Source organism: Heliangelus exortis, chromosome Z (assembly GCF_036169615.1).
Source record: "Heliangelus exortis chromosome Z, bHelExo1.hap1, whole genome shotgun sequence".
In the NCBI taxonomy this organism is placed as follows: domain Eukaryota; kingdom Metazoa; phylum Chordata; class Aves; order Apodiformes; family Trochilidae; genus Heliangelus; species Heliangelus exortis.
In genome coordinates, this window is record NC_092454.1 from 48665565 (window position 1) to 48692526 (window position 26962).

The 26962-nt window shown below is 39.1% G+C and overlaps 1 protein-coding gene across 2 annotated transcripts; it reads right to left on the minus strand.

Annotated features, from left to right (window-relative positions):
• Positions 1-266: 266 nt before the first annotated feature.
• On the minus strand, positions 267-26617 carry PUM3 (pumilio RNA binding family member 3). Of its 2 annotated transcripts, none has more exons than XM_071730474.1 (19): positions 26449-26617; positions 25710-25810; positions 23833-24015; positions 21891-22026; positions 21401-21476; positions 20510-20603; positions 20244-20310; positions 19557-19731; positions 16567-16670; positions 15960-16038; positions 14060-14158; positions 13279-13332; positions 12465-12545; positions 7772-7914; positions 6765-6987; positions 6280-6367; positions 4252-4342; positions 393-544; positions 267-362 (listed from the first exon to the last, which is right to left on the minus strand). In XM_071730474.1, exons 2-18 carry the CDS (start codon positions 25798-25800, stop codon positions 415-417), a joined length of 1914 nt encoding a protein of 637 aa, XP_071586575.1. In that variant the 5' UTR covers positions 25801-25810; positions 26449-26617; the 3' UTR covers positions 267-362; positions 393-414. The 2 variants fall into 2 exon arrangements, with proteins under 2 accessions (XP_071586575.1, XP_071586574.1); XM_071730473.1 differs by lacking the exon at positions 26449-26617 and adding an exon at positions 26175-26285.
• Between the last annotated feature and the right edge of the window lie 345 nt (positions 26618-26962).

The following is a 26962-nucleotide window of genomic DNA, read 5'->3' on the forward strand; positions in this document are numbered from 1 at the left end:
GGAAGCCAGAAGGGGAAGGGATTAAGAACACGTGTATTTGCCCAGCAAATCTCCAGAACAGATGCTTCTGTTTCTATGGTAACTATGACAACATACACACAAATTTTAACAAGACTCAAAACAGTTTTGTGCAAATTATCAGGAAAGACTTAAATTCCTGATTACGTGTTCAGGAAGTTTCTGGTAGCTCCACAATCTCCTTGAGATTTCAATCTCAGAAACAAACATTCACAGCACACAACAGAATGCACGCAACAGACAAGTTGTTTTAAAAATTATTATTTTACAAATGCATACACTGCTTCCTAAAACAACCATGGTGCAAATCTTACCAATTTTCACTTGAGTACATTGATGTAAATAATAAATGTATAATGATGTAAAATAATAAATGTCTTTTTAGCTTCATTTACACTATGAAGTCAATTTCTGCAGCAATGCTTCTATTCCTTTTACATTTTTATTCAGCTTTAACTTTGGGACAAGCTTTTTCAGTCCTTTTTTGACTGTATTTGCCACTTTTTCATCACCACTCTGGAGAAGGCTACAAGAAACAGGAAAAAAAAAAACAAGGATGTCATACAACAGCAAGTAGGACATATGAAAAGAAGATGTCCATGTAAGGAAACAGTAACTGTAATAACTATTTAGGAAGAATGAAGTTCAGGGCAGACTATAAAACTTTCCATAAAGCAGCAAACACAACCAACACAGGATAATCAGACTGGAAGAACTGCTGACCCCTTCTTAAAGCAAGTTCAAACACTGGGTCAGACCAAACTGCTCAGGGCTTCACACAGTCCAGGCTTGAAACCCCCCAGTGCAAGGCAGCCTGACCTTCCTCAGACACAGACCCAACACTCGGGGGAAAAGGCTGCTCCTACCTCCTGAGACTCTTGCCCTGCTGCCACGCACAGAATTCTGTGAAGAGGACAGCTCTCCTCTGTCCCCTCTGGTGCTAAAGATGCTGGTACCAGGAAAGCCATCCCTTCTCCCAGCTGAACCAGGCCTGATCCCACAGGCTCTCCTCCCACGCCATGGGATCTAGCCCATGAATATGTTGGTCACCTGTCAGTGATACCTTTCTTGTAATGGGGGCCCTAAAACTGGATGCAGTGAAGTACATCTAATACACATCAAGTGCCTCAGTGATAGAATTTATGTGCTTCTTTTAATACAGGGCTACAAAGCACAACCGGGTCCTTCTCAGCTTAGCCTGGTTGAAATTGGCCCATCTGACAACACTTACTCCTAGATTTTTTTCTGTGACTCTGGCTAACAACTTCTACCAGCTAAAAGTCTGCTGCACTTTTGCTACAGCAGTACTATTTAATGAAGAGTCCTTCTTGAAAACTAAACTCAGCACAGGTGAGGTTGATATTTTTTCAGCTTTTCTTGTGACTAATATACTCCTGATAATAGCAAAAAAGCCAGCAGTACTAGCAAAGAATATCCTGAACACACTGGTACTTAACATGGAGAGATTGACACAGTTCAGCAGCAGGGACAAAGAACGAGACATTCCGGACTGCATTTTATATATTTCTAAAAATTAATTTTATCTGCCAACAGCTATACATGAAATATCTGTGCATACCAAGAATCTGAAAGCAGCTTTACAAGACACCGTTTTTTTAATCCAGAAAATCTACATGTCTGATCATACAGTCAAAAGATCAACATAGCTTGAGGTGTTTAAAATAATTATTCTGAAAGCTCTCCTAAGACCTGTTAAGCAGGCACCTATTTATTCTGAGGATGTAAGCTTTACAGGTTGCAAAAATGACATCAGTAATTCCTTTGGTGAAGCATGTCTTTATCAATTTTTCAGAACACATCACTGATGAATTAAAATGTGGATGTGGAAATGTAAATAGATGAGCATTCATGATATTCAAGTACTTAGAATACTGTACTGTAAATGCTGTACTGGAAATGCTTGCAGAGCCCTCTCATTACGACTTTTCACATTTGTAGTAGATCAGAATGAACTCCATATTTTTTATAAAAGTAAAACTAAAAACAAACAGGACAATGAAAGGAGAGGGTCAAGAGGATTCCAGGTAACTAAGCAAATTAAGCTTAAATGACTAGCAAGCCAAAAAATCCTCAAATGGACTGACCAGGTTAGTTCTGAGTTTCAGACATGCATGTAAATGACAGATGGCTCCTAAAAGCCAACAAGAAGCCAAAAATCAATCAGAGCTTCAGAGAGAACCGGTAGTGTCTGAAAATTACCTCTGTCTGAAGGTTCTGAGCTCTCTTATGACAAAAGAAGTATCTGATTATTTTTTTACATTAGCTTTTTAAATATTGAGGCTATAATCTATACCAGACTGGATTAACTTTGGCATTGCTGTATGATTTGGGTGACCTCTCAACTTTAATGCAGTTAAACAAAGATGAGATGAACTAATATTTGACAGAAATGTGAACAGGTGCCACATGAAATGGAACATAAGCATCTGGTTATGTTGGTGTGTTCAGCTGTCTAAACAAAAGGGAGTTATGCCTAAAGAGTCATCAAGAGAACTTCAAACAACAAGGGATTCAGACTTAAAATAAAAACCACAAACCCTGAAAGCAAACATTTTTCCCCACACTTTTATTTCTCTTCCATGTTTGGAGAGTTTCAGTATTAGTGAAAAATGTTTGACAACCTGGGAAATAAGTTCCTTAGCATGTTAACAAAGCACACCTAAAGCCCTACTTCTCAGTGCCATGAGTAGCAGCAGACAGAGAGAAAGGCTGACATTCCTCAGAGACTCTTCCCTATCACTCCTGTGTTGGTTTTTGCTAATAAGCAATTACTAGTCTCCTCTTTTTTCTATAAGACCTCAAAACCTATTAAGAGACTGTTGTCACAATAACAGCCCAACATCTATTAAAAAATGTGACACATGGAAACTAATCCACTAATTTACTTCCTAACTTATTTGGACAATCAAAATAACTTGGTACATAAACCAGCAACACATTTAATCAATCTCCTTACCCTCAAGTTAGGGAAAAAATGTCCATGTATTAATCCACTGTCAGTGAACAAGCCTTTATAAAAAATCTCTACTGAACATCTGTGTGCAGGATCAGATAACTTAAAAGCATTAGGTGCATTTATTGAATTCTAAAGGCCTGTTATGAGAAGCAAAGTATAGTCATTTTAAGCTGAACAATCTTAATATATGACAATTACATTGCTGTGTTAACTGCTCTTGTATCTGGACTGCAGCTACTCTTCTACTGCCCTCTCTCTCTAGTGCTCAGAATGATAATGACTAAAAAAATATACACTCAGATTAACTAACAGAAGTCCTACCAATGAAAACATCTTTTGATTCACCTTGCAAAACAGCATGCATGTTGAACTAGCTCCATTCTAAAGCTGTGAAGAGCACAGATGGAATGCAAACAGCAATCTGTCTAAAGTAACCTCAGGAGAGGCTAGGGTGGGGTGGGAAAAAGGGAGAGGATGATTTTATTTTTCAAAATCATGTTGTCTGTTGGTTCAATACAAGTCTTTATGGGGAGTGAGCAATGCGATGTGGACTCAGTAGTTCCAGAACTCACCACACACTTCAGGCTAAAGACCTGGGGAATCTGTGACCTAGCACTGGCAAGTAGTCACACCGTGAAAACAGCAATGATTAGCACAGCCACTGCACTTGATAAAACCAAGCATTAATTTTAGTTCGATTCCTGCAGGGTCTTTTGATCTCAGTAGTTGCACGGTTCATTGCTTCAAAATTCTGAGCAAGTTAGCTCATCATAAGCCTTTCTATGGTCTATTCCAAACACCCCTCTACTTCCATAAAAAACTTACTTAGGCTCCGTATTTAACACAAAGAGTAAGTTACCAAAAAGAAAATAAATCTGGATTCTTGTATGCTGCTACAAGTTACAGGTATTTCAGAGTTACACTAATGTGACTGTTAGAGGAGTAGTCTTTTGAGAATTTTGAGCTTTGAAAACAATACATGGTAGGCATAAATTTGTTTTAATCTTAAGATTTTCCAACGTTGAACCACTTCTTAGTACTGCAACAGCCTGAGCCCAAGGAACAACCTATGGAAACTCTGGTTTGAGTTTTTTCCTGTACCTTGTTCCACCAGATACTTACCAGTGGCATTAAAGACAGGACACACAGAGAAAAGAAATTACATTTTGCCAGTAGAAATTTCTACTGATTTTCTCTTAACTGTTCATGAAATTAACCCTGGAACCTAATCAGAAATAGCCATGTGCCTTACATACCAACAAAGAATAATGGCACCTCGATTTACTTCTGCCCAGGTCTTCATATTCTGAATTCCAACTCGTTCCACCAATGTTCTTGCAAAGCAAACTGTAAAATATGGGAAAGGGGTAAGGAAAAGAAAAAAATTAGACAGTACCTTTGTATAAAGAAGCCTGTTATCAGTTTTCTGCAGTTGTGATTTAATCGAATAGTTTTTAACCGCCAACTGTTTACAAAGTTTTGCTCTCAGAATAATTGACTACTTTATCCAATAAGTACCCTTATAGATGCTTTACTACTTCCAAGTATTGCTTAAAATTAGACAATTGCAGCACTGTGTGATACTTCACTAGTAGTATAAAGCAGCCAAACTTACTATTTCTTTAGATGGGTGTTAAAGGTTATTTCTGTCTTAAATGAAGGCATTCACATGAAAGAAAAAGTTGGCAAGAACTACACCAACACAGTGCAATATCCTGCATTTATTTCACACTGTTAAAAATGTCTATTTAAGCATCTGACTCTACAACTCAAGAAACAGAATTTGCACAGATGAAGTTACTTAAAACTTCAAAGCTAATCCTTTACTGATGCATGAAAACCAGTAGGAACCTTATTTCAGTTGTACTGATGCTACAAGGCTCTATTAGTTCAGTTGCTTTGAAAGTTTAAGTTCACTTGCAGATTCATTACACTAATGGCACATGCAAAAGAAAAAGCCTAAGCTGATCAACTAGCTGAACTCCCTATCTGAATCTGAGGACCTGAACAGAAAAACTGCTCTTACAGCTTGTATGCAGAACAAATTTACCAGCAAGCAATCAAAAAAACCTCACCCAGCTTAAGAAAAAAAAATTAAAAAATCAAACTTCTAAACGAACACTGAAGGAAAAAACAAACAAACAAAACAGAGTAAAACTTCAGAATCCCATCTGAAGAACAAGCCAGGTTTTATTCCACTTACTCCCTATGTGCTAACAGCTTGATTGTTTTTAATGCCAATTCCATAAACTCAGAACAACAATTCTGAATGGTGCACTCTTTGGAGGAAAACAAAGAAACCGAAGGGAACAGATCGTGCTTAAAATGGGAATTGCACAGTATTGGCAGAAATAAATCCAGGTAACTCATCATCTCCTTCAGGGTAGTCTATGTAAGACACACCTATAAAACCTTCCCTTTGCGTGTTTTTAATAATCCTCTTGAGAAGGACCAAGACAGCCTCCTTTCAGAAAAATCTAAACCCAATTTTTTAAGGAAACAGTGGATGCCTGCACACAGTAAGAAGAAAGGGAAAAAGAAAACAAAAATCTTTGATAGGCTCCAGTGATTCTACAAAGAAAGAACCCTCTACACAAAGAGAAGTTCATTCCAGATTATACTATGCCACCCCCACCTCCTTTCATTTTTGAGGTTTTCATATGAGACAAAGTAATCTCTATTAGGAGATGGTAATTCACACAATAGGATTTTACAGTTATGTAATAAAATAAATTTAAAGGCTAAATTAAGATTGAAACATCTGTGCCAAATCTCTGCCTTCTGGGATGTAAAGCAGCAGAGATGTCCTATTTTTGTGCATCAATTTTTGTAGTAACAGTCATAAGGCATTAACCCAGCAGCACTAATGAACAGAGTAAAGATTACAATTTGGCTCACAAGCACTAATGAAACAATTCATCCAGTTAGAAAGACTTTACTTTTTCTATTATTATCCTTTAAATTGCTGTATAATTGAGCAAAGCTATCAGGACATTTTAAGCACAGAAATGAACCCTGTCCCAAATACACAGTAAAACCGTGAAAAAAAAAAACCAAAACAGAGCAGTACTTGTTTTGCATAAAAAGCAGACTTACTCTTGGCATTCTGTTTATGTAACAGCTCATAACAGCAAAAAGACAGAAGCAATAATCTTAGAGAGTATGTTAGATTTTCCATACATTTCTATATTCAAAGAAATAAATGCAACAATATTATTTTAGGTCAGTTAACTTGCTATTCTGAAGTTATTATTTGATCAAATAAAGCTGACTTTCCAACATACCTTCTTTTCCACTCTCTCGCATTTTTTCATCTTGTTCTATTAACCATTTCAAAACTAGATGGCCTGCTGGATGCTCTGCAATGTGAAGCTTTAAGGGGAAAAAACAAAGCAAACCAAATTATTTAGTGGTGATGTTTCAAAGCACAGTCACATGTCTGTCAATTAATGCTCCTGCCTTATTTTTCCACTGTGCCCTGTTACATCACACTTACCTACTTGGTCATCACTTATGTATGTGAGTACTTATTTAAACCAACCAGTTTATTTTTACCACCCTCACTGTAACATCTGACTTTCGGTAATATTAATCATATCAACCAGTGTTTCATGGAGAGAAGAGACCAGATCTAATGGGAGACCAGATCTAATGTCTGCATGCTATCAGGGCAATGTAGTGACCTCTTACATAAAGGAAGAAGGGAGCAGATTTCATTTTAGTAATACAAAATAAGCAAGATCTCCAACCCTGTCTTCTGTTACATTACCTGCCCATCACGGCCACCTGGAATCAGCTCTTCTGCTGCTAAATTAGCAATTGCATCTAATGCAGGCTGGATGTCACCAAGAGCTGTTCTTAAGATGTCAGCAGCCAAGACAAAGCTAGTTTTGTCTGTCACTACTTCTTGGGTATGTTCTTGCAAATATTCTAACAAAGGTGACGAAATGGCTTCCAGGAGTTCACGGTGGCGGATTTCAGTATTCTTCTTACTGATGAAAGAGACAGCATATCACTATAGAAGGCTCTGTATGCACATCATGTAACAAAAAATTCAGAACATACAAGCTATTTGAGACAGCTTTCAATTACTGGATGATCAAAATAAAGCATTATGCTTCCCTCTGTTTCACATACAATTGAACATACATAATACACTTTTCAAGAACACATGGTGTGAGAAAGTCTATAGTTTTTTTAAGCTGCTGGTAAAAAACCTTATGGAGTTTTTTGTTAACAATATGACCTCTGTTTGTTTTCTATTCATTCTGCTATTTCAGCTAGAGAGATGTATTTTTAAACATCTCATTAATCATCTGAATGGCTCCTTCTTCAAAAGCTGATAAGCATCAGCATCAATACCAGAGACTGAATTCAAATTAACAATTTCCATTTTTACTGCTGTGTTGAGATATACTTCTATGCAACTCAAAACATTATTAATCATAATAAACCAATGTACAGTAAGAATTTTCTGCTACACTGTATTTGATATATTATTTTAAACAATTAGCACATCACAGTTTTTACCCTTTACAAAGAGAGTAAACTACTGACCACAAATATGTTTCTGGCCACCAATTATCATATTTGAACTTTAAGATGAAAATGCAAAAATAAGGACTACAGATAAACAGGTTGAGTAATACTTATGCATTATTTACATATATTTAGATTACACAGAAATATTATGAAGAAAAGCTGAAATTAAAATGATCATGACAGAAAGCTGCATCAACTCAGTTCTAGAGAAAAGAACCTTCACATCTAAGTTACCTATGGGCATTTCCATCTCCTTGCTGCAGAAGCATGATGATTTCTGGAACAAAATGTGCAGGATCTCTAGGACTTAGCAAGTACAAGAGGACCTTCTTTCCATATTTGTTGTTTATTATATTTGGCAAAGAAGCACTTATTTCCTGTAAAAGTAAACAAAAAGCAACAACATATCTTTCAAATGCAAATCTTAGGAAAGAAAAACTACATGCTATGAAAAAAATCCACACCTGCTAGTGAAATTAAATAAAAAAACCTCTAACAAGAATGAAACTTTCTACAAGTGAGAGAAATAAAAAGAACACCAAGGTTTAATACGCTTTGATCAGATGCAACGTCATTGATTAGAAAATACTACAAAAGGATACATGAAGTACAAAAAGAACAACACATATTTTGGGATGTCACACAGTGTACAAATATAACCTCAGTAAAAGTCATAACCTCAGTAGACCAGACATTCCAAGGATCATCTGCCACATCACCTAAGAACAATTACTGATACCATGCAGACTTTCGAGGGAATACACCTGAGTACCCACCCAAAAATGATAGTACATGGGAAGCAAAACCCATCCTTAACTTATCCCACAAAACACTCCCCAAGAAAAATTAAGTCTCAATAACAGAATAAAGCTGACTTCTGCTGAGAGTATTTCTTGCAGTTGAGTATTAACAGAACATACTAGGTATTCCCCAGACTAACCACTTTGTAAACTACAGAGTGGGCATTTCATTGTGCAGTAACAAACCTGACGAAGAAACCCATTATATGCAGGAGAATTTTCTTGCATACAGAAGCATTCATATGGAAGCACCTATATTAGCCCATCTGCTTGTACTCTAAATTTTATGTGTTTCATCAGCTAAGGCCCTTTCATACAACAACATGCATCTTATGCAAGTTCCAAGTACCACTAGAGAATCCTGAATACCATCAGATACTCTTTGATTATTATGATAATCCATTCCTGGCAAATTCTAACATACACATAACATTTACAATTATCAAAGCAAAGGAGAGTTGTGCAGAGTTCTGGGTATTTTCACAGTAATTTGGGCTGAAAGGCTACAGCCCTTGAAAACCCTTTTTTCCATCATAAAAATCCTTCCAGAAACAGCTGGAAAAAGATAGACAAAACAATTCAAACCAATGTAGTCCTTTATTAAAATGGGGGCTGGTCAGTTGTCTTTGAGCTGAACAGAAACAGAGAAAGGTGGTAGGAAGCTGGCAGGAAATAAGACAATGTTCTTATTTCAAAACCCAGATGCCTATTGCTTAAGTCTAAATGAAAATGAGTTTTGGTCAACTGAGATTAACATCAGCTTGATGCAGCACCACGGATGAAAACCTGTTACTGTAACCTTCACACTACACGCATGAAAAAAACCCCAACTTTTTCTGAGGAAAAAAAATCAAACCCAACAAATGCCCCATTCTGTCACCTTAGCATGTACATTCAGACTCAGATATATGTGAAGTTCATATATCAGTTAAACGGATGACAAAGTGCAGAAATATTTCAAAACTTCATAGGGGAGGTGCTCTAGTCCTCAAATCATTTTTGTGGCTCTCTTCTGGACACACTCAAGGAGCTCTATGCCCTGCTTCTGCTGGAGACTCCAGAACTAGATGGAGTACTCCAGGTGAGGCCTCACAAGAGCAGAGGAGAGGGGGAGAATCACCTCTCTTGATCTGCTGTCTGTGTTTCTTTCCATGCAGCCCTGGACACGGTTGGCTTCCTGGGCTGCAAGCACACATTGATGGCTCATGTTAAGCCATCTGGTCCACCACCTCCCAGCACCCAGTTCTTCTCCTCAGGGCTACACTCAATCCTTTCTCCTTCCAACTTGTATTTCATGCACGGGATTGTCTCAACCCAGGTCCAGAACTTTGCATTTGACCTTGAACTTCACGCAGTTTACATGAGGTCACTTCTTGAGCTTGTCAAGATCCCTCTGGATGGCATCCCTTTCCTCCAGCATGTTGACTTCACCCCACACTTTAGAGTCATCAGCAAACTTCCTGCGGGTGCACTCAATTTCAGTGTCTATGCCGTCAACAAAGATGTTAAACAGCACTGGTCCAAGTACTGACCCTTAAGGAGCATCACTTGTCACACATCTCCATTTGGACACTGAGCCACTGATCACATCTCTTTGGTTGTGACCATCCAGCCAGTTCTGTATCCAGTGAGTGGTCCACCCATCAGATCCATATTCTTCCAGTCTGGATACCAGAATGTCACGTGGAACAGTGTCAAATGCTTTGCACAGGTCCAGGTAGATGACATCAGTTGCTCTGCCTTTGTCCACTAAGATTTTGACCCCATCATAAAAAGCCACCAAATTAGTCAGATAGGACTTGCCTTTAGTGAAGCTGTGCTGGCTGTCACCAATCAGTCATCCCTTTATTATCCACATGCCTCATTAGAGTATTCAGGAGAGCAACCCTATGATCTTACCAGGCACAGAGGTGAGACTGACTAGACCCAGATAGGTAAATTCTGCATTTGTTTTAGAGAAATAGAGAAAAGCTGCTTCTCCCTATTCTCCTCCACTAGTCTGTCCAGATTGATGCAGTAGGGTGGCCAAACATGAACACTAAATACACCTGAGAAACAAATGTCACCTCCACACCGAGATGCTTACACCTCACCACACCTATAAGAGAGGCACAGACTGAGGGACAAAACCCCATGATAGGGTACAAACACCCAATTCCTCCCTAAACAAAGATGCTCAGTGGAAGAACTAATCCTATATTTTAAAGCAAGCCTCATCATAGCCACCTGCATGTGGGTTGCGGCAATCCCAAGCACTGATACAGACTGAGCAGGGACTGGCTTGAGAGCAGCCCTGAGGAAAAAGACCTGGGGGTGCTGGTGGATGAGAAGTTCAACATGAGCCATCAGTGTACACTTGCAGCCCAGAAAGCCAACTGAGTCCTTGGCTGCATCAAGAGAAACGTGGACAGCAGGCTGAGGGAAGAGATTTCTCCCCCTCTGCTCTGCTCTCGTGAGACCCCACCTGGAGTGCTGTGTCCAGTTCTGGAGCCTCTATTAGAAGAAAGACATGGATGTGCTGGAGAGTGCCCAGAGAAGGGCCACGAGGATGATCAGAGGGCTGGAGCAGCTCTCCTGTGAAGACAGTCTGAGAGAGTTGGGGTTATTCAGTCTGGAGAAGAGAAGGCTCTGAGGAGACCTTATTGCAGCCTTTCAGTACCTGAAGGGGCCAACAAGAAAGCTGCTGAGGGACTTCTTAGGATGTCATGTAGTGACAGGACTGGGGGAATGGATTCAAACTAGAGGAGTGTAGATTTAGTTTGGAAGCTAGGAAGAAGTGCTTCACCACGAGGGTGGTGAGACATTGGAGCAGGTTGCCCAGAGAAGTGGTGGAAGTTTTTAAGGCCAGGCTGGACAGGACTCTGAGCAATCTGAGCTAGTGGGAGGTGTCCCTGCCCACAGCAGGGGGTTTGTAACTAGATGATCTTAAAGGTCCTTTCCAACTCTAAACATTCTACAGTTATGATTCTATGAGTTTCTCCTCAGATTTCTCCTCCACATGGACAGTATCTGCCTCATCTCCACCTCCCTGCCTCTGCCCCTCCACCCATCATTCCTAAAAGCAATACCTGTACTGTAAGTACATTACAACCTGTACATCGATTATCCTGCTTGCAAGAAAATAAATTGTGCACACTGTATCAGTGTGAAAACACATCTTCATGGTAATTAACAGACTAAAATATCTTTGAAGTAATAACATTTCCATACGAACATAACGTTATGTACAAACACATTCTGAAACTCCAAAAGGAAGCCGATGGAGAGTAGATCATGCTGTCCTTACTGTACATTGTGTAGCTCCACATAAGCAAATAACAGAATGCTGTCATGCTTAAGACATCTATCCACATACATTTTGGAAGCAAAATAAAAATATTACGTGGATTTTATCCAGAATTTATCAGTATCCAGTCATTTAGTTATAAAAACATTAAATAAAAATGTCAAGTTTTGAGAATTAATGCAAGTTACTGATTTCAGCATGCAATCAGAGGTCTCCAAGCACTTTTTCTTTTTTCAAGTCATGGTATATTCAGGCCTGTTGCCATACTCCTATAAAGTGACTACACTGTATCTTGAAGTACCATTTTCCAAGATATCCAAGATATTACTTCTGCAAAAGAACAGAGCTAAGTGTGTTAAATGACCTCTCTTACAGTAGCATGTTTGCAAAATAAAGATATTATATCCTGGATATTCTTTACATTTTAGGTTTGCCTATAAAACTGTGTAAGTTGAGATCCTCATTCTGATGTTTTCCACTGATTTAATCTCCTGAAATGCTAGCAGAGCTCAAACTTCTATGATAAAAGACACTGTATTTGAAGAGATTCCAGTCATCCATTAGCCAGAATGAACATGTACAAAATGGGTTATTTTCAGCAAGTACTGTAACTAGCTTAAAAACTAATTCAAATAAATAATTGAAGAGAACATATGAAAGTGAGGAGGATTTCTATGAAAAAAAAGAAAATAATAATGATACATAAATGTAATGAAACAGAAAACGTGAAAAGGAATTAAATGGTTTGAAAAAAGTGGACCGATTCCTACTCTTACACTCCTGTACACTAATACACTAATTCTGTTTCATATACTGGTTTTGGAAAAATTCAATTACTTACTGATATAATTAACTGCTTCACAAGTTTAGTGTCATCGATGCAATCAAATGCTGCCAGCAAAACCAGATGAGAAAATTCGCCCTGCAAAGATGAAACATCAAGAAACCACATGCAGTCAAGTTTTATGAATACATTAATTGACTTAGGATTAACATTTCTGAGAGTTTGTCTCAAAAATTACACAACCTAAACCACTAGCAAGTTCTGCCTACTGACATAAGGCAAACATTCAGGTTCTCTCTGAAAGCAAGACTTATTAAGAGAAGCATTTTGTTTAAAAAAGGTAGATTAAGTTGATCTGCCATTATACACTAAGGTACTGCTTTATCATATCCACACTCTTAACCTAATCCTACTGTTTAATCATCATTTGATATCACAGGAACACTACATGCGGACTTCATGGTGGACTTGATTAGAACTGAGATAAATCACATATCATATTTTTGGAGATCATGTTTCTGCAACGAGCTTTACTGTCTGTACTGCATTGTTGGAGAGAAGGTCTCCAGTACAGTCAAAAAGGCACAACCCAATTCACTTTCATATAAGAATGATTCTACATCAGAATGAAGGCAGATCTTCAGTGCTCTAGTGTTGTTTTAGGTATTACTTACCCACTGTCTCTTATTTCTATAGAATATACTTTTTATAAAATAACACTAATTTATTCTTGTATTAGAAAATTATTGAAAGAAACACTACTAAGATGGTGGCCTCCAAAGCAGGATGCACAAGACCAAAACACATTCAAATTAGCCTCTAGCAAATTACTTGTATTTCAGAGATTGTGAAATAAATGGTTAACACTCACCATTGATATTTTTTCAATATATGTCTTCATAGTTTTCACAATGACTTTTCTGTCCTGTTGAAAAGGAAATGAGAAACTGAAATGAGCCTACAATGCCAGTGCTTCTGAACAACCAAAGCATTATTTCTACCTTCAAAAAGGTAACCTTCAACTTACACACTAATGCAGATGTTTATTTAACACACATTTTTATTACTAGTCAACACTTAGAAACAGTGTGAAGAGTTAAACATGAACTTTGAAAGATTCAACTGCAGGGAGGTTCTGGGCTATCTTTTACATTTTAAATACCTAAAGAGACAGGAGGCACGACAGCATTTCCAAAAGATGATGGCATACATTACAATTAAAGTATTGGCATACATTACACCTAAAGAATAAACTAAAACATAGTTCCTATTACATATCCTAGGTCTTGGCATTCCAAAGCCAAACATCATTTCATGTTATGACTTCTTTACTGTCCTCTCCCTGCTGCCAATTTCACTGCCATCAAGAAATCCTTGGGATGAATAAACGGCCAATAATCCTAAAATAGAAGGTTTTATGTGCCATCTCCAAGAACTCAGCTAAAAATAAATGGAGATGCTTCCACTATAGAGGTTCTAATAAAAGCATTAGATTCATGAAAAACTACTGCTTGTATTTCTCAACAGGTACAGTGGGGCCACTTTTTAACCTTGCTCTCAAATTCAGGCAGGAAGGCCCACATATGCAATACTTACAGTCTCAGACTAGACTACTATTAAAGAAGACTGGGTAGACAGAAACCAAACAATACCTTAGGAGTACCATGCCATAAGCAGTGCATTGCTACTCGGGCTCCATCGTGAGTGTGTGCCAGGTAGATGACAGCCTCTCTGATAGCTTCTATCATTTCCTGGGGAAGAAAAAGGTAATAAAGCAAAAAGACTGGAGAAATCTCAAGGTGGATGGCTAATAGCATGAAAGGATATTTTTCTGCCCACAACACAATAGAAAGCATCATTGGCTCTACAGAACCACTCTTATTGCTTTTTTCTTTCACAATGAACGTTCATCATATTCATCCTATGAAATACCAAGTGTATTGGAGACCAGGTATGAAGAATTTCTCTGTAGCTGAGCACTGGAATGGGCTACCTAGGGTGGTGGTGGAGTCACCATCCCTGGAGATATTAAAAAAAACATGTAGATGAGGCATTTCAGAACACACTGTTAGTGGAATGTTGATTTTTTTTTCCTGGGTTGACGGTTGGACATAGTCATCTTGGAGGTCTTTTCCAACCATGACAGTTCTGTGATTCTGTGAAGCTTGATGTCCTATTCAACACAATTCAAGGAAGGGTGCTCAGAACTGAGACTAAAATGTAGAGGAGCCAAATACAAATACTCAGTTAGGAAGAAAGAAGGTGATGCAATTTATTTATACATATGGGGTATTCACCATAAAGCAAGAAGAACTGAAATGTGATTTAAGCACCAGGTGATGTTATCCAAAAGTTAGTCTTCATACCCAAGGAATGAGGTTCTGAAGCCTTCTGACAAATAGCATGTTCAGACAAAAAAGAAAAAAGCCCACAAACTAAACTGAACCAAGAAGCCCCTTCCCAGGTTACTAGATACTTCTTCTGTTGTTAGTCTCATCTGGTTTCATTGAGATGAAGCTCCCACCTGGCCCTTTCTATCCCTAGTTTTCTCACTCCCTGGTCAAAGGTTCTAATAGCCACTGCTCAGCCACAACATGATTCTTGTCACTAGCTACAGGCACAGGCAGTTAACAGTTCTACAAAAGGGGTTTCCACACCCCAAAAGACAGTACCTACATGCTACCAGATCTGCACAACAAGCCAAGCAAGGAGGAAGAGACAGGCCTGATTCACACAAGACCATGAATCCAGAAGGATTACCTGACAAAACATTACATGAAACAGTGCATGGGAACTTTTAATTAGGTAAGACCTTGATTCAGAATAGGCCACAAACAGTGCACACCACAACTTTTAGCTTTGGGCTTGTTAACAGTAACAAAGAAGAATTCAGGAGTCCAGTCCATCAGAAGGAGGTATGAGACAGAAAGTCCATCAGGCTCTACCTGGCCTGGCATGAGATCCTGATGAACTGCAGAAGCAGGGAAACGTTATGGACATCAAGCAGGATACCAACTTATACAATGTGACATCATGCAGATGGCTTTAGGACTAGTTTTTGCAAGAATAAGTGGGGTGAGCTTAAATCTGGAATGTAATATAGACACAGCAATACAAGCCAGATGCTTGATTCAGAAGGAGGCAGAAGACAAAGTTTTGACTGCCAAAAGAAGGTTACAATCTGACCAAATTTGGTCAAGAGTTTTATGGACAATGGAAGCAATGTCCCTAGCTTTAATTATTCTCCAGCTATTGAGAAGGACTATTTAACATGGAGAGAGAAAACATCAGTCATTCCATTAGATTTTGGGGTTCTTTGAATTCAACTATCACAAATGTTTTTATCTAGAGTGAAACCTCACTGTGACTATATATAATCTCCACACAACACTACTCCCCAGTCATCTATCTGGAATCACCAGACATGTAAAACTTTGTAAATTTAGGATGCATATTTTTTTCTAGTTACCTTACAACACTTTCACAACAAGATGAAAAAAACATTCCACTGATAGGCAAAAGAAGGAAAAAAACTAAACAAAATACACTTACGGATCTTTGTTTCGGAAGAGCATAAGTGAAAAAGTCCAAAAATACTTTATGTACCAGTGAGTGCTTTATCACAGCCTCTCTGTATTTGGGAAAAAGGAGCATAAGCAAAAAGTCACCCACAACTCATGGTTTTAGTTTAAGCTAGCAATACTTCATCTGTATTTAAAAAAAAAAAGTTGTCAGGCAGTGCAATGTGCAGAAAACAAACACTCACTCTGCTTTACATATTTAGCATTTGCAATACGTGGAAAATTCAATCAAACCTTAAAAATTCCAAAACACTGCAAAATATTTCCTCCTAAAGGCCACTGGAGAAGCTTATCCAATAATGCATAATGGAAGCACAACACACTGTGGGATTTCTACCAGTTGTATGACTGGGGAAGAGGACGTTCTGGTTTATAGAAGTGAAGCTCTAAATGATGATATTCACTATGACAAAACCATAGTTACTTACTATACAAAATAGCAATGCTACAGCTTAAAAGCGTATCAGTATCACCCATCATGAGATCAAAATAGTGTCAGTATCTGTGCCTATTTGGTATGTTAGAAACAAACCAGTTCATCCTAGATGGTCACACCCTTAGTAATTTTTTTTCCTTACTTTTGTGCCATTGGTGTAAGAATCTGTTTCATTTCATCCAAGATGGCCTCCCTCTTTTCAGGCTGAGCTTCTAATACTTTATCCAATGTTGGGGCAACTGCTGTCTGAAATGAATGCACAATCAGATGTTTAGCTGGTCCCAGCAAGTAACAAAGTTCACAGAACACTACAATCCTTAGCCCCTTTTCAATCAAAAGTAATGAAAAGTATCACAAAATAAATGTTCTGCAAAACCAACATTTTACCATTTAAAAGTAAAGAGTTTAACTACTTTGATTGTATCTGAACCTGTATACTTAAGTTTCTACAAACTGAATATTCATCATTAGCAACAAGAGTTACTTCTGTGGTCTGAACTGTTTTTTGCCACTTACATTTAGCTCCTGAGCTGTCAGATACAGTACAAAATACACAAAACTGGCATTATATTAAAATACTCCCTGAGCTAAGCAGAAATTCTGCATGGCAGTATGCATATGTCAGGGACCAACAGAGCAACAAGTCAATTAGCAGAGTAGTTAGCCAGGTCCCAGGAAATTCCAGTTCAAGAAAGAAGAAGAAAAATCATACACCTTAAATATACAAGTACTTCCTGGTATGTCACCTAAATAATTACACTGGTAATTCTTGCAAAAAATAATCTGGTGTTAGAAGAGCAGTCTGACTGGAGGGAAAATTAGAAGAAATATGTTTCTAACCATCCCTGATTGAAGGGGAAAGAGGGAATGGTGATTTGCAAGGCAGGAGGTGGGAAAGTGAATCGCACACATTTAAAAGCTCCAAGAAATTCAAGGTCTTGTGAAGGATTACATCATAATTTCTTAAAAACCCATATACTATTGAGCCTCTGCTTTGTGCTGCAACGGAAGACTACCCAAAGTATTCGCATCAAGAATTCTGGAATGAGAGAAAGTAACAGTGCACTTGATTTCAGGGGCTCTTTTACTCCTAGTAGAAATTACAAGTACAGCAAGGATGCTTTTCTATTACAGTGCTGAAAAATGTTTTACTGAACCATACAACAACCTGTAAGGAAAAAAATACAATTCAGAAATGAGCTATTAATTTCTTGTGTAATTTTAACAGAAATATGGGGTAAGAATGTGTTGTGCTGTACACTGGGGCACTGTGGTGGTGTAGACTCCCCTGTTCACTGAGCCACACTGCAACATCAACATCAGCCAACATTGTTCCTGCTTTAGTTACAAGTGCAATGGGCCTAACATTATTCTTGTCTCAAGAAACTCAGTGTGCAGAACATACCCGAGACCCTTTCCTGCTTGAAACACAGGCCCACTCTGTGAGTAGCCAAAGTATTGCTAACCCAAACTGTGGCTATCATGGCAAAATACTGACCAAAGTCAACCACCCGGGGCCCTTTAAGGGTCTCATGAAGGCTCCTTGGAGCTCTCCAGGATTGCACAGACTGCAGCCTACACCAAATCTCATAAAGGGAAGCAGGTTCATTGGATTGAAAGTGTAAGTTGCCACCACTTCTCTAAGGTAAAGGGGAAAAACGAAATTTTATCAGGCAGGTATGATTTTGACTCTGCTGGGCAATCAGAGGGAAAAGAATGCAATTTCATTCATGACACTAGGTACCAAAATCTAACATCTTAACCAGTTAATCTCTATATCTGTATGTGTGTGCTTGAGTTTGTGCACAATGTGATTTGGAAACTTTGTTAGATTTTCACTTGAGCCTTGTATTGATTGTAATTATTACTTATTATTGGTTAAGCTATCAAAAAATCATATGATCTAATTATGTGATTTTCTATAATAATGTTTAACAATCTTAATTTACTTCTGTTCTAAATCAAACTATGTATTAAGCACTACACTGAAATCTCTACACTTAAAACCCTTAGCTGTAAACCAATGACCAAGTCTGGGACTAGAAACAGGCTCATCTGCACTTGAACTCTCTGAGAAGCAGTTTAGAAAGCAAGGGGACTCACTCTGAACCTTGTGACTCAATGGGAGGGCCTTCCCTAATTCCTGCCAAATCACTCCAACCAACACCGACTCAGCCCTCCCTATCCCTGCATTAATATCCTCCCTTTATCCCTGTAGAAATTACTCCCACTCGTTCCCAGCCTCCTATATGCCCCTTCCACATAGTAAGTAATGGACTGAACCTCACTAAGGAATTCTGCTAGGTTGCTGTTTCATAAATGTGTATTAAAAATCATCTTTTCCTGACACCTTTGTCAGGGATTCCTTAAGTGACCTTAGGCCTTCCACTCTCCTTTGGACAGACATAAAAGTTACTCTAGTGTAGCTACTCATTGTCCAGCAGTTTTACATTTTGTAGCAAGTCAGTTTTACACTTTGTAGCAAATAAAACAATTCCTGCCTATGAGGGAAACCAACTTTATAAGTTGGCAAGAAAGAAGAAAAAAATAAGAAGTCAAAAGAAAGGAAGTTGTACTTTTAAAAAAAAATTCCATTGCCGGGTGAGAGTCTACACGTAAACAGTCTTAAGAGTCCAGACTTAAGCCCTGTAGTCTCCAGGAAAAAAAACAGACAAAACCAGACAAAAACTAAGCCTAAATGGCATACGATACGCATAGATGCATCTATAGATCCAGGCCTATTTTGCCCATATTCATTTCCCATGAGACATAAGGCAGTTCTGACACAAAAGCCATCTGCAGCATTCATGGGAAATTAAGCATAGATTTTATCCTCAAGGTAGACACTACGGTAACTTCAATTGTGTGACTATTAGACTGCCTCTAATGAGCAGAGAAAGCTAATACATGAATATAATGTATTTCAAATAGTTCCAACTGAAAAAACACAACAATGATCTAGAACGTAAGTATGCAAGTAGCAGTGATATTCACACGTGCTAAACTAGACTATATTTGGACAGATGACAGAAAGAAATTTAATCAAAAGAAATAGTAAGTAAGATAGATAGGGTAGAACTAGAGTAATACCTGAGATAAAACTGCTTAGACGAGAAAATACTGAAATTATACCTTGTAAACCTGGAAAGTGTTCCCATATAGTTCTTCTGTCAGCATATTCCTCTGCTCCAGAATGGCTTTTTCATTATATGCATATTCCACTACAGCAGATGCTTCTGAATGACGGAGCATTTTTTTCACATGGCCTTTAAAACTTTTTATTATTTCTGCAACTTGTGGTTTTGTCCTATTTCACATAAAAAGACACACAGAAGAGTTAAAACTTCAGGAATATGCCAACCTATCAACAGTTACATTTTTTGGAAGCACATTTAGGTAGTAGGATTTAGAACAGACATCAGAAAACACATGCATCTCAATCAGACTTATGGCATTTATGAAAAGGAATCTGAAAAAATAAGGCATTTTAAAACACACAGAAATGAATGGATAAATTCTACAAAAGAATGGCTTCCTGAAACATTAAAAGTAACTTTTCAAAAGCCAGTGTTTTGTGTAAGGCAAAGATACATTGAGAACCTATTCCAGCTTCTTTGACATGTTTTCTTCAACTGATACACAGCTTCAGCCTTAACTTTCTCAAGAAGAAAACTGCTTTTAGCAATACCAGACACTCTCATTACAAAGATGTTTCCAGAAACATTTTCTTACTCATGATGGATGCACTACAGATTAAGAGCAGCAGTCGCACTGGAAATGAAACACTGTAACACAGCTAAGCGATTCAATCATACTCACCCATACATAAGAAACTTCTTCACAATATTTCTGGAATATTTTGACTTGCTCAGCTCTACTAGGCTATCTAAAAGAAGGAAAAACATTCAGCTAGTTTAATTTTTCGTAACACAAGCTCTACAATGCTAAGAGGAACCCCCACAATGCTAAAGGAACCACTTCAGCAGAAAGATTAAAAAATTCAAGAGAAACAATACAGATTGTCTTAATACATGGGGACAACAATATGGAAGCACATAGGTAAAATATAGGCAGGAAGAAAGTACCTTTCAATTCTTCAAATGTCTCTTGCCTTTGCTTCTCATTACCATACTGAATAAAGCACTGGATCACTCGAGTTGAATCATGTGCAAATGCCAGCTACAGGACAGAGATATCTCATTATCCTAGGCCCTTTGAACAGCATCATACACTATATTTATTTTAATGCACTTGATCTGATAATAGTTTTATGCTACAAGTAGCACATAATGCCAACTATAAAAATAGTTACCTGTTCATAACAAATTAAGTTTCAAGTTTTTACTGCTTCACAAGTATTCCATTGAACAAAATATAGACAATACTTGCAGTTGCTGACAATTAAAGACATGCATTGAGGTTTTAATACTAAAAGAGAACCATGAAATGTTCTCATTTTCTTTCATGCTCTTTGTAATTTCAGAGTGACTGTGATGACACAGTTCCACTTCAGTGTGGAATAACAAAAATCACTTTAAAATTCAACACACAGTCACTGCAAATTTATTCATTTCAAGAGTTAAGCAGAAAGAGAGTTCTCTATAGCTAAGTATATGGATATTGACTTCTCTAAAAGAAAGCTGCAAACCAACAACAGTAATTAGTAAAAACTCTGAGTGGCTGCTTTTTAACTCAAATTAACATAGAATTTGACCAGACTAGAATTGCTTGACAGAAAAGACAGACTTGTAACAGCCAGTGGATAGGCAAAGTGTTGCAGAACTACTGCCCTGAAAGCCAGGTGCCAAATGCAGCCTTCTAACTCGGCTTTTGTTCTTGCTTACTAAAATTTAAATAATTCCTTGTATTTTTTAGAAGGACAGTCCAGTACTACATTACTAAAAGTTCTCTCCTGATTCACTGTTCTTTAAAAACACTTTTGTGGATTTGTGCACTATGGCATTAGTTTTTCTTACACTTTTAACTTTTCCACGAAGAAGCTTCTGTAGGTCATTCATTAGCTTTTCTCGAGTCTCCTTATCACATTTCTTTCTACAGGCAAAAAAAAAAAAGTAGTAAAATAATCATCAAGGAAGCAGTTTTTTTGTACTATGACTCAAAAATTATTCTGTTCAGAGTAACATTATTAAAAAGAATGCAAATTTAAATCTACAGCCAGGGCTGCTTATAGATTTTAAAAAATAAGAAAATGATAAGTTTAAGAGTAAATGCTCCTAAGCATTTACTCACAAATTTTAGCCTAAAAATACAAGTGAAGTCAATTCAGACACTTGTAGTGCCACAGACCAGCACATTCTGCTTGAATCACCTAAAGAACTGCAATGCAAGTCTCCTATGGAACCTCAGTATGGAAATACAGTTTCATATAATTACAAGAGAAAAAGACTCTTCTTGCAACTTATGACTAGAAACGAAAGAAACAAAAATAAAAAATACCACTATTACCTTCTCATACTTTCCCATATTTGCTTTGATTTTGCAATTATGTCATAATTAATCCTATCATTATGTTGTCTGGTTTGCTTTAACTCCTTCCTTTTCTTTTTAAATTCATTCCACTTTGGCTTCTTAGAATCTGGCCCTGAAGACAAAAATAACACATTTTCTATAGTCAGTTAAAAAGAAGCAATGGAATCCTTTACCAACATAAACTTGAACTGCTAACAATTCAGGAGCTTTGCCTGCAGCTAACCAGCTACTTAATAAGAAAGCACAAATATTTAGTAAGTATGCTAAGCTAGCAATTTTCATTTCTAGAATGCTGGAAGAACAATTTTTCCTCAAAACTCTGCCAAAGGACGCACCAAAAAATCATTATTAGCTTGAAAACTGACTCGAAAATGCACCCAGCAGGCTGTGACAGCCCCAGGTAATTCTTCCTTATTAGCTAATCCTCTATTCACATATGTAATTATTCCCTTTCTCAAAACAAGAAGCCTAACTCAAAGACACTGAAATCTCAAGGGGGGAAAAAAAAAAAAGCCTTTTTACATGCTTAGTATTGTAATTCAGTTGAATTCCTGAAGCATGGGATTTTAGTATACAACAGGTACACACTGCCACACAACAAACTCTGTTAGGGTAACTTTACAGGAAGCAGGAGAAATGACTTACAGAAACACTTCCAAGTATTTGATCTACTTTTGTTCAAACCTTGACAAAAACCATCATCTTGTATCAGAGGTCATGCTAACCATTACTTCTATATGGAACATTAAAGACTCAGCCTGCTTACTGGTATTTAGAAGCATGTATATAACTGTTTTGACCCATTCAAAAAACATGCTCTCTTTTTACAAACTGTATTACACATTTTTTAATCACTCTTCTAAAGTAAACATGACAAGCAGAAATAGTGACACTTTGCTTTGAGAGCAGTGACACTGTGCAATATATTGCAGCTTTCAGTTATTTGTATAAACGATACTTAAAGGTTTGTTTCTGGCTGTATTTATTTTTAAAGCAGTTTACTATGAACATTCTATTGCTATTAAATTTTCAGACATCTAATACATATCCCATACATATCCCATATGAAGCTATTCTGCAAATGTGTAACAACAGCAACAACAAAATACTGAACACCACCTACTGTCCTCCAAACAACTTTTTTTTGCAGAACTTCTCAACCTCTCACATAAAATTCCACTTCTCATTTTACCGTGCTGTTTAGCTCTCACGGAGAGCTCTGCTTCACAGCAGAGGAAGGAACATGAAGAACATGAAAGGTACATAAAGTTCTCATGTACCAGAAACAAAAAACCAAAACCCATTTAAACAGTGATAGAACAAGACATTTGTTTAGGCTCTCTGCATAAACACAAAAAATAAGATGTAAAATATAAACAGCAGTGATACCATAGATGATGTCTTCTTTTTTTCTTAAATAAAAAGAAGTTTAGAGATAGTTTGGACCACAGTAAAATAAGATAGTAGAATTCTTTTCATCAATTTTTGTATTCTAAATTTATAGCTAGTACTTCTAGAACAGAGGATGCTATTTCTAAAATGGTCTATGAAAAATACTTTGTATTCCAAATCTATGTGAAAATTGCTAGTTTCAAGCTAGCCACTCAACACTGTCTATAAAATAATCATAGCTTTTTGATAGTAAAAGAATTATTTAGATTTGCTACATTTTACTTTCAGCTTCTAAGAACTCTAAACTTTTGATTTGCAAGACTTTGGATTCAAGCATAGTCAGGTAAATTTTCCCACAGCAAAGATTAAATAAGAAATAAACCTGGAGTCATTCAGACAGTTTAAAAGGGTCATAAGAAGCAGGGCAAAGAAGGGTCACAAGAAGGGGGGCAAAAGAACACCTAGAGTAACAGTTGTTTCTCAAAACCTCGTTTTCATTGATAACCAGGCTTAAAAATCTGCTCACCTCCCTCTTCACCATCCTGCAGCTTCCTCTTCTTTCCAAGGTTCTCTGATTGCTGCTTATTCTTGAACTGTTTGACACTAGTTCTTCCAGGTCTTAACTGTCCTTTCCCAAATTTCTTGGAGATGGACTTAGGCTTCCCTTCCTCATCTCCTTTGTTAAAATTTTTCTTTGGTGGACCTGAATCTATCAACCAACAAAACAGAAATTAAAATGTTGCTTCAGAATAAATTATTTCTGTGACAAAAATCGATCTGTCATATATATATATTTTTTTAATTATTTACTTATTTTTTTATTTTACAGTGAGTCTTAAAGGCTTCCCAAAGACATTGTTTTCACTACAGTCCTTGGGTGCCTCAGTTTTCCCTAGAGAAGTTTTCCCAGGCATTATTTTCCAGGCAGTGGTATTATTTTATGACCAGGCATAAAATGGATTATTCTAAGTAAGTAATTTCTTCACCCTTGACAGAAGTCAAAATTCCCCCAATCATCTCTTCACACTTTAGAGAAAAAGGTGTTTTGATATCATCTGTTTTAAGCAGAAAAGAGCAAACACAGAAAGGCATCTTCTCATTCCTAACCTACAGCACTTCACACACCCTGGCTTCAGGTCTCAGATACAATTTTTCTTAACTTGGGTCACCAAAGTCTACAATTAAAAAGCATCAACATAAATTTTTTAATAAAAATACATCAATCAAATGGAGCTAAAGGGCAACTGCAGTTCCAATGCAATGTATGTGAAACATTTCAGCTTTACTTTTTCTGGTCAGGAGATTTCACAATCTGCCTGGGCAAACTGTTTCAGTGCTCAGACACCCCCCAGCCAAGAAGCTTTTCCTGATGTTCAGAGGAAACTTCCTGTGTTTCAGTCTGTGTCCATGGCACCACTGGGCACCACTGACAAGAGTCTGGCTCTGTCTTTGCACTCTCCCTCCAGATCTCTGTATACCCAGACAAGATGCCCCTCAGCCTTCTCTTCCTCAGGCTGAACTGTCCCAGCTCTGTCAGCCTTTCCTCAAAGAAGAGATGCTCAAGATGCTTCATCATGTTCATGGCCCTTTGCTGGTGTCTCTCCAATACATCCATGTCTCTCTTTTGCTGGACACAGCTCTCCAAGTGTGGCCTCAGTGGTGCTAAGGAGAGAAGGATCAAACCCCCCACCCTGCTGTAGCATCCCTATCCTACTGCAGCTCAGGATCCAAAGAGCCATCTTTGCCATAAAGGCACATTGCAGGCTCACGTTCCACTCTGTGACTACCAAGAGCCCCAGTGCCTTTCCTGCAAAGCTCCCTTCTCCCAGCATGTGCCAGTGCACAGGGATGTTCCCCTCTCAGGTGCAGAACTTTACACTGCTCCTTGTTGAACTTCACTAGGGTTTTGTCAGCCCATTTCTCCAGCCTGCTGAGGTCCCTATGGAGGGCAGCAGTTCCCTGGTGCATTAGGCACTTATTCCAGTTCTGCATCAAGCCTACTGATGGCATACTATGCCTCAACATCTAGATCTTGAATGAAGCCACTTAACAGGATTACACGCAGTACTGACTCCTGGGGAACACTGTTAGTTACCAAGTGAATGGATTTGGTGCCACTGATAACCACCCTCTAGGTCCAGCCATTCAGCCAGTTCAGCAAATGGTCATCCAGCCCACAAATCATCAGCACCTCTGAAGGACAGTAAGGAAGGAATGAAGGAAGACACCATCAGAAGCCTTCCTGTAGTGCACACAGATATCTTCTGCCCTTCACTCATCTGCCAACCCAGTAATTTCATCACATAAATGTATCAAGACAAAAAATGTCTGACCACACCCATGCAGAACACTGATCACTCAGCCAGCACACCTCTTAAGAAGCCTTTGCCTTGTTACCATCACCTTTTTTAAATTTCCTTTTCCCGAGCGGCCCTTTCCCACGAGGTGCTTTTCCACTCTTCCCCACGAACTTCTTTTTACTCTTGGCTTCCATCCTGGCACCCCTGCAATCGGAGCACAAGATAACATTACTGGACGGCTCTCTCGACAGCGGTGAGAAGCAAAGGCAGCCCGCGCTTCCCTGGCCATGCCTGACGGAATTAAAGCCTCCTCCGTGGCAGTCGCCCGTCCCCAGCAGGGCGGAGCGGGCTCTCACGAGATGTGCCGCAGGCCCGGCCAGCACGGAGGGGAGGGGGAAGGGAAAGGGGAGGACTACGCAAGGCTCTGGCGCTCCCGCTCCCCCTGGACCGTGCCCAGGGACTGTGCCCAGGGGTCCCCAGTCCAGTCCAGTCCAGTCCAGTCCCGTCCCGTCCCGTCCCGTCCCGTCCCGTCCCTTCCCCTCCCGTCCCGTCTCCCGCCGCTCCGCACCGTCCCCGCCGTCCGCCTCACACGTGCCGCCCTGACCGCGTTTTACGGCCGCCCCGGTGGGTCCCTGTGGTGCCCATTGGCCCGCACGGCCGCTGCCGCGCGACAGTGCCGAACCATCCTGCCGGAAAGCGCCGAGCGGTGAGCGACGGGTCCCTGGCCCTGCGCGCTCCTTCCGGGTGCCGGCGGTGAGCGAGGTGCTCGGCGCGGCCGCCTCGACTCCCTCCCCTTCCCCCCTCGGGACTCCCCGTGGCGGTTCTCACCCGTGTGGATTCACCCCTCAGCCGAGGGGAGGGCAGGCCGCGGTGAGGCAATGCCCCGTCCCTTCCCAGTCCTCCTCTCTGTGCTCTCCGGCCCGGCCCTGCCGCTCGGCCCAAGGCTGCCGCCATCTTCTCGAGCGCGGCTCGGCCGCTGCCCGGCACCAATAAAGATCCTGGTTCCAAAGTGAAGTAACGTGACCCAGGACAGCTGAAGAAGCGATGGTGCCGGAGGACGCCAGGTGGAGCCGTGACTTCAAAACGGTGCGGGTGTCACTCCCGCGGGAAGGGTTTTGTCACATCGGGTGCTGTGTAAAAGCCACCGCTGCTGAACGGGAAGAGGATCCCTGCTCACAAGAATGGTGATTGTCACGTTAAAAGTAATGCAAAGCATAGTTAAATATAAACTTTAAAAAAATGTTTGCTTCCTGAAAACTTAATTTAGGTTTACCGATCTTAGGATCCATATGTATTTATAACCAGCTTCAGTTTCCCCTGCAGGTTAAATGAATTAAAATTTACAAAAACTTCAGG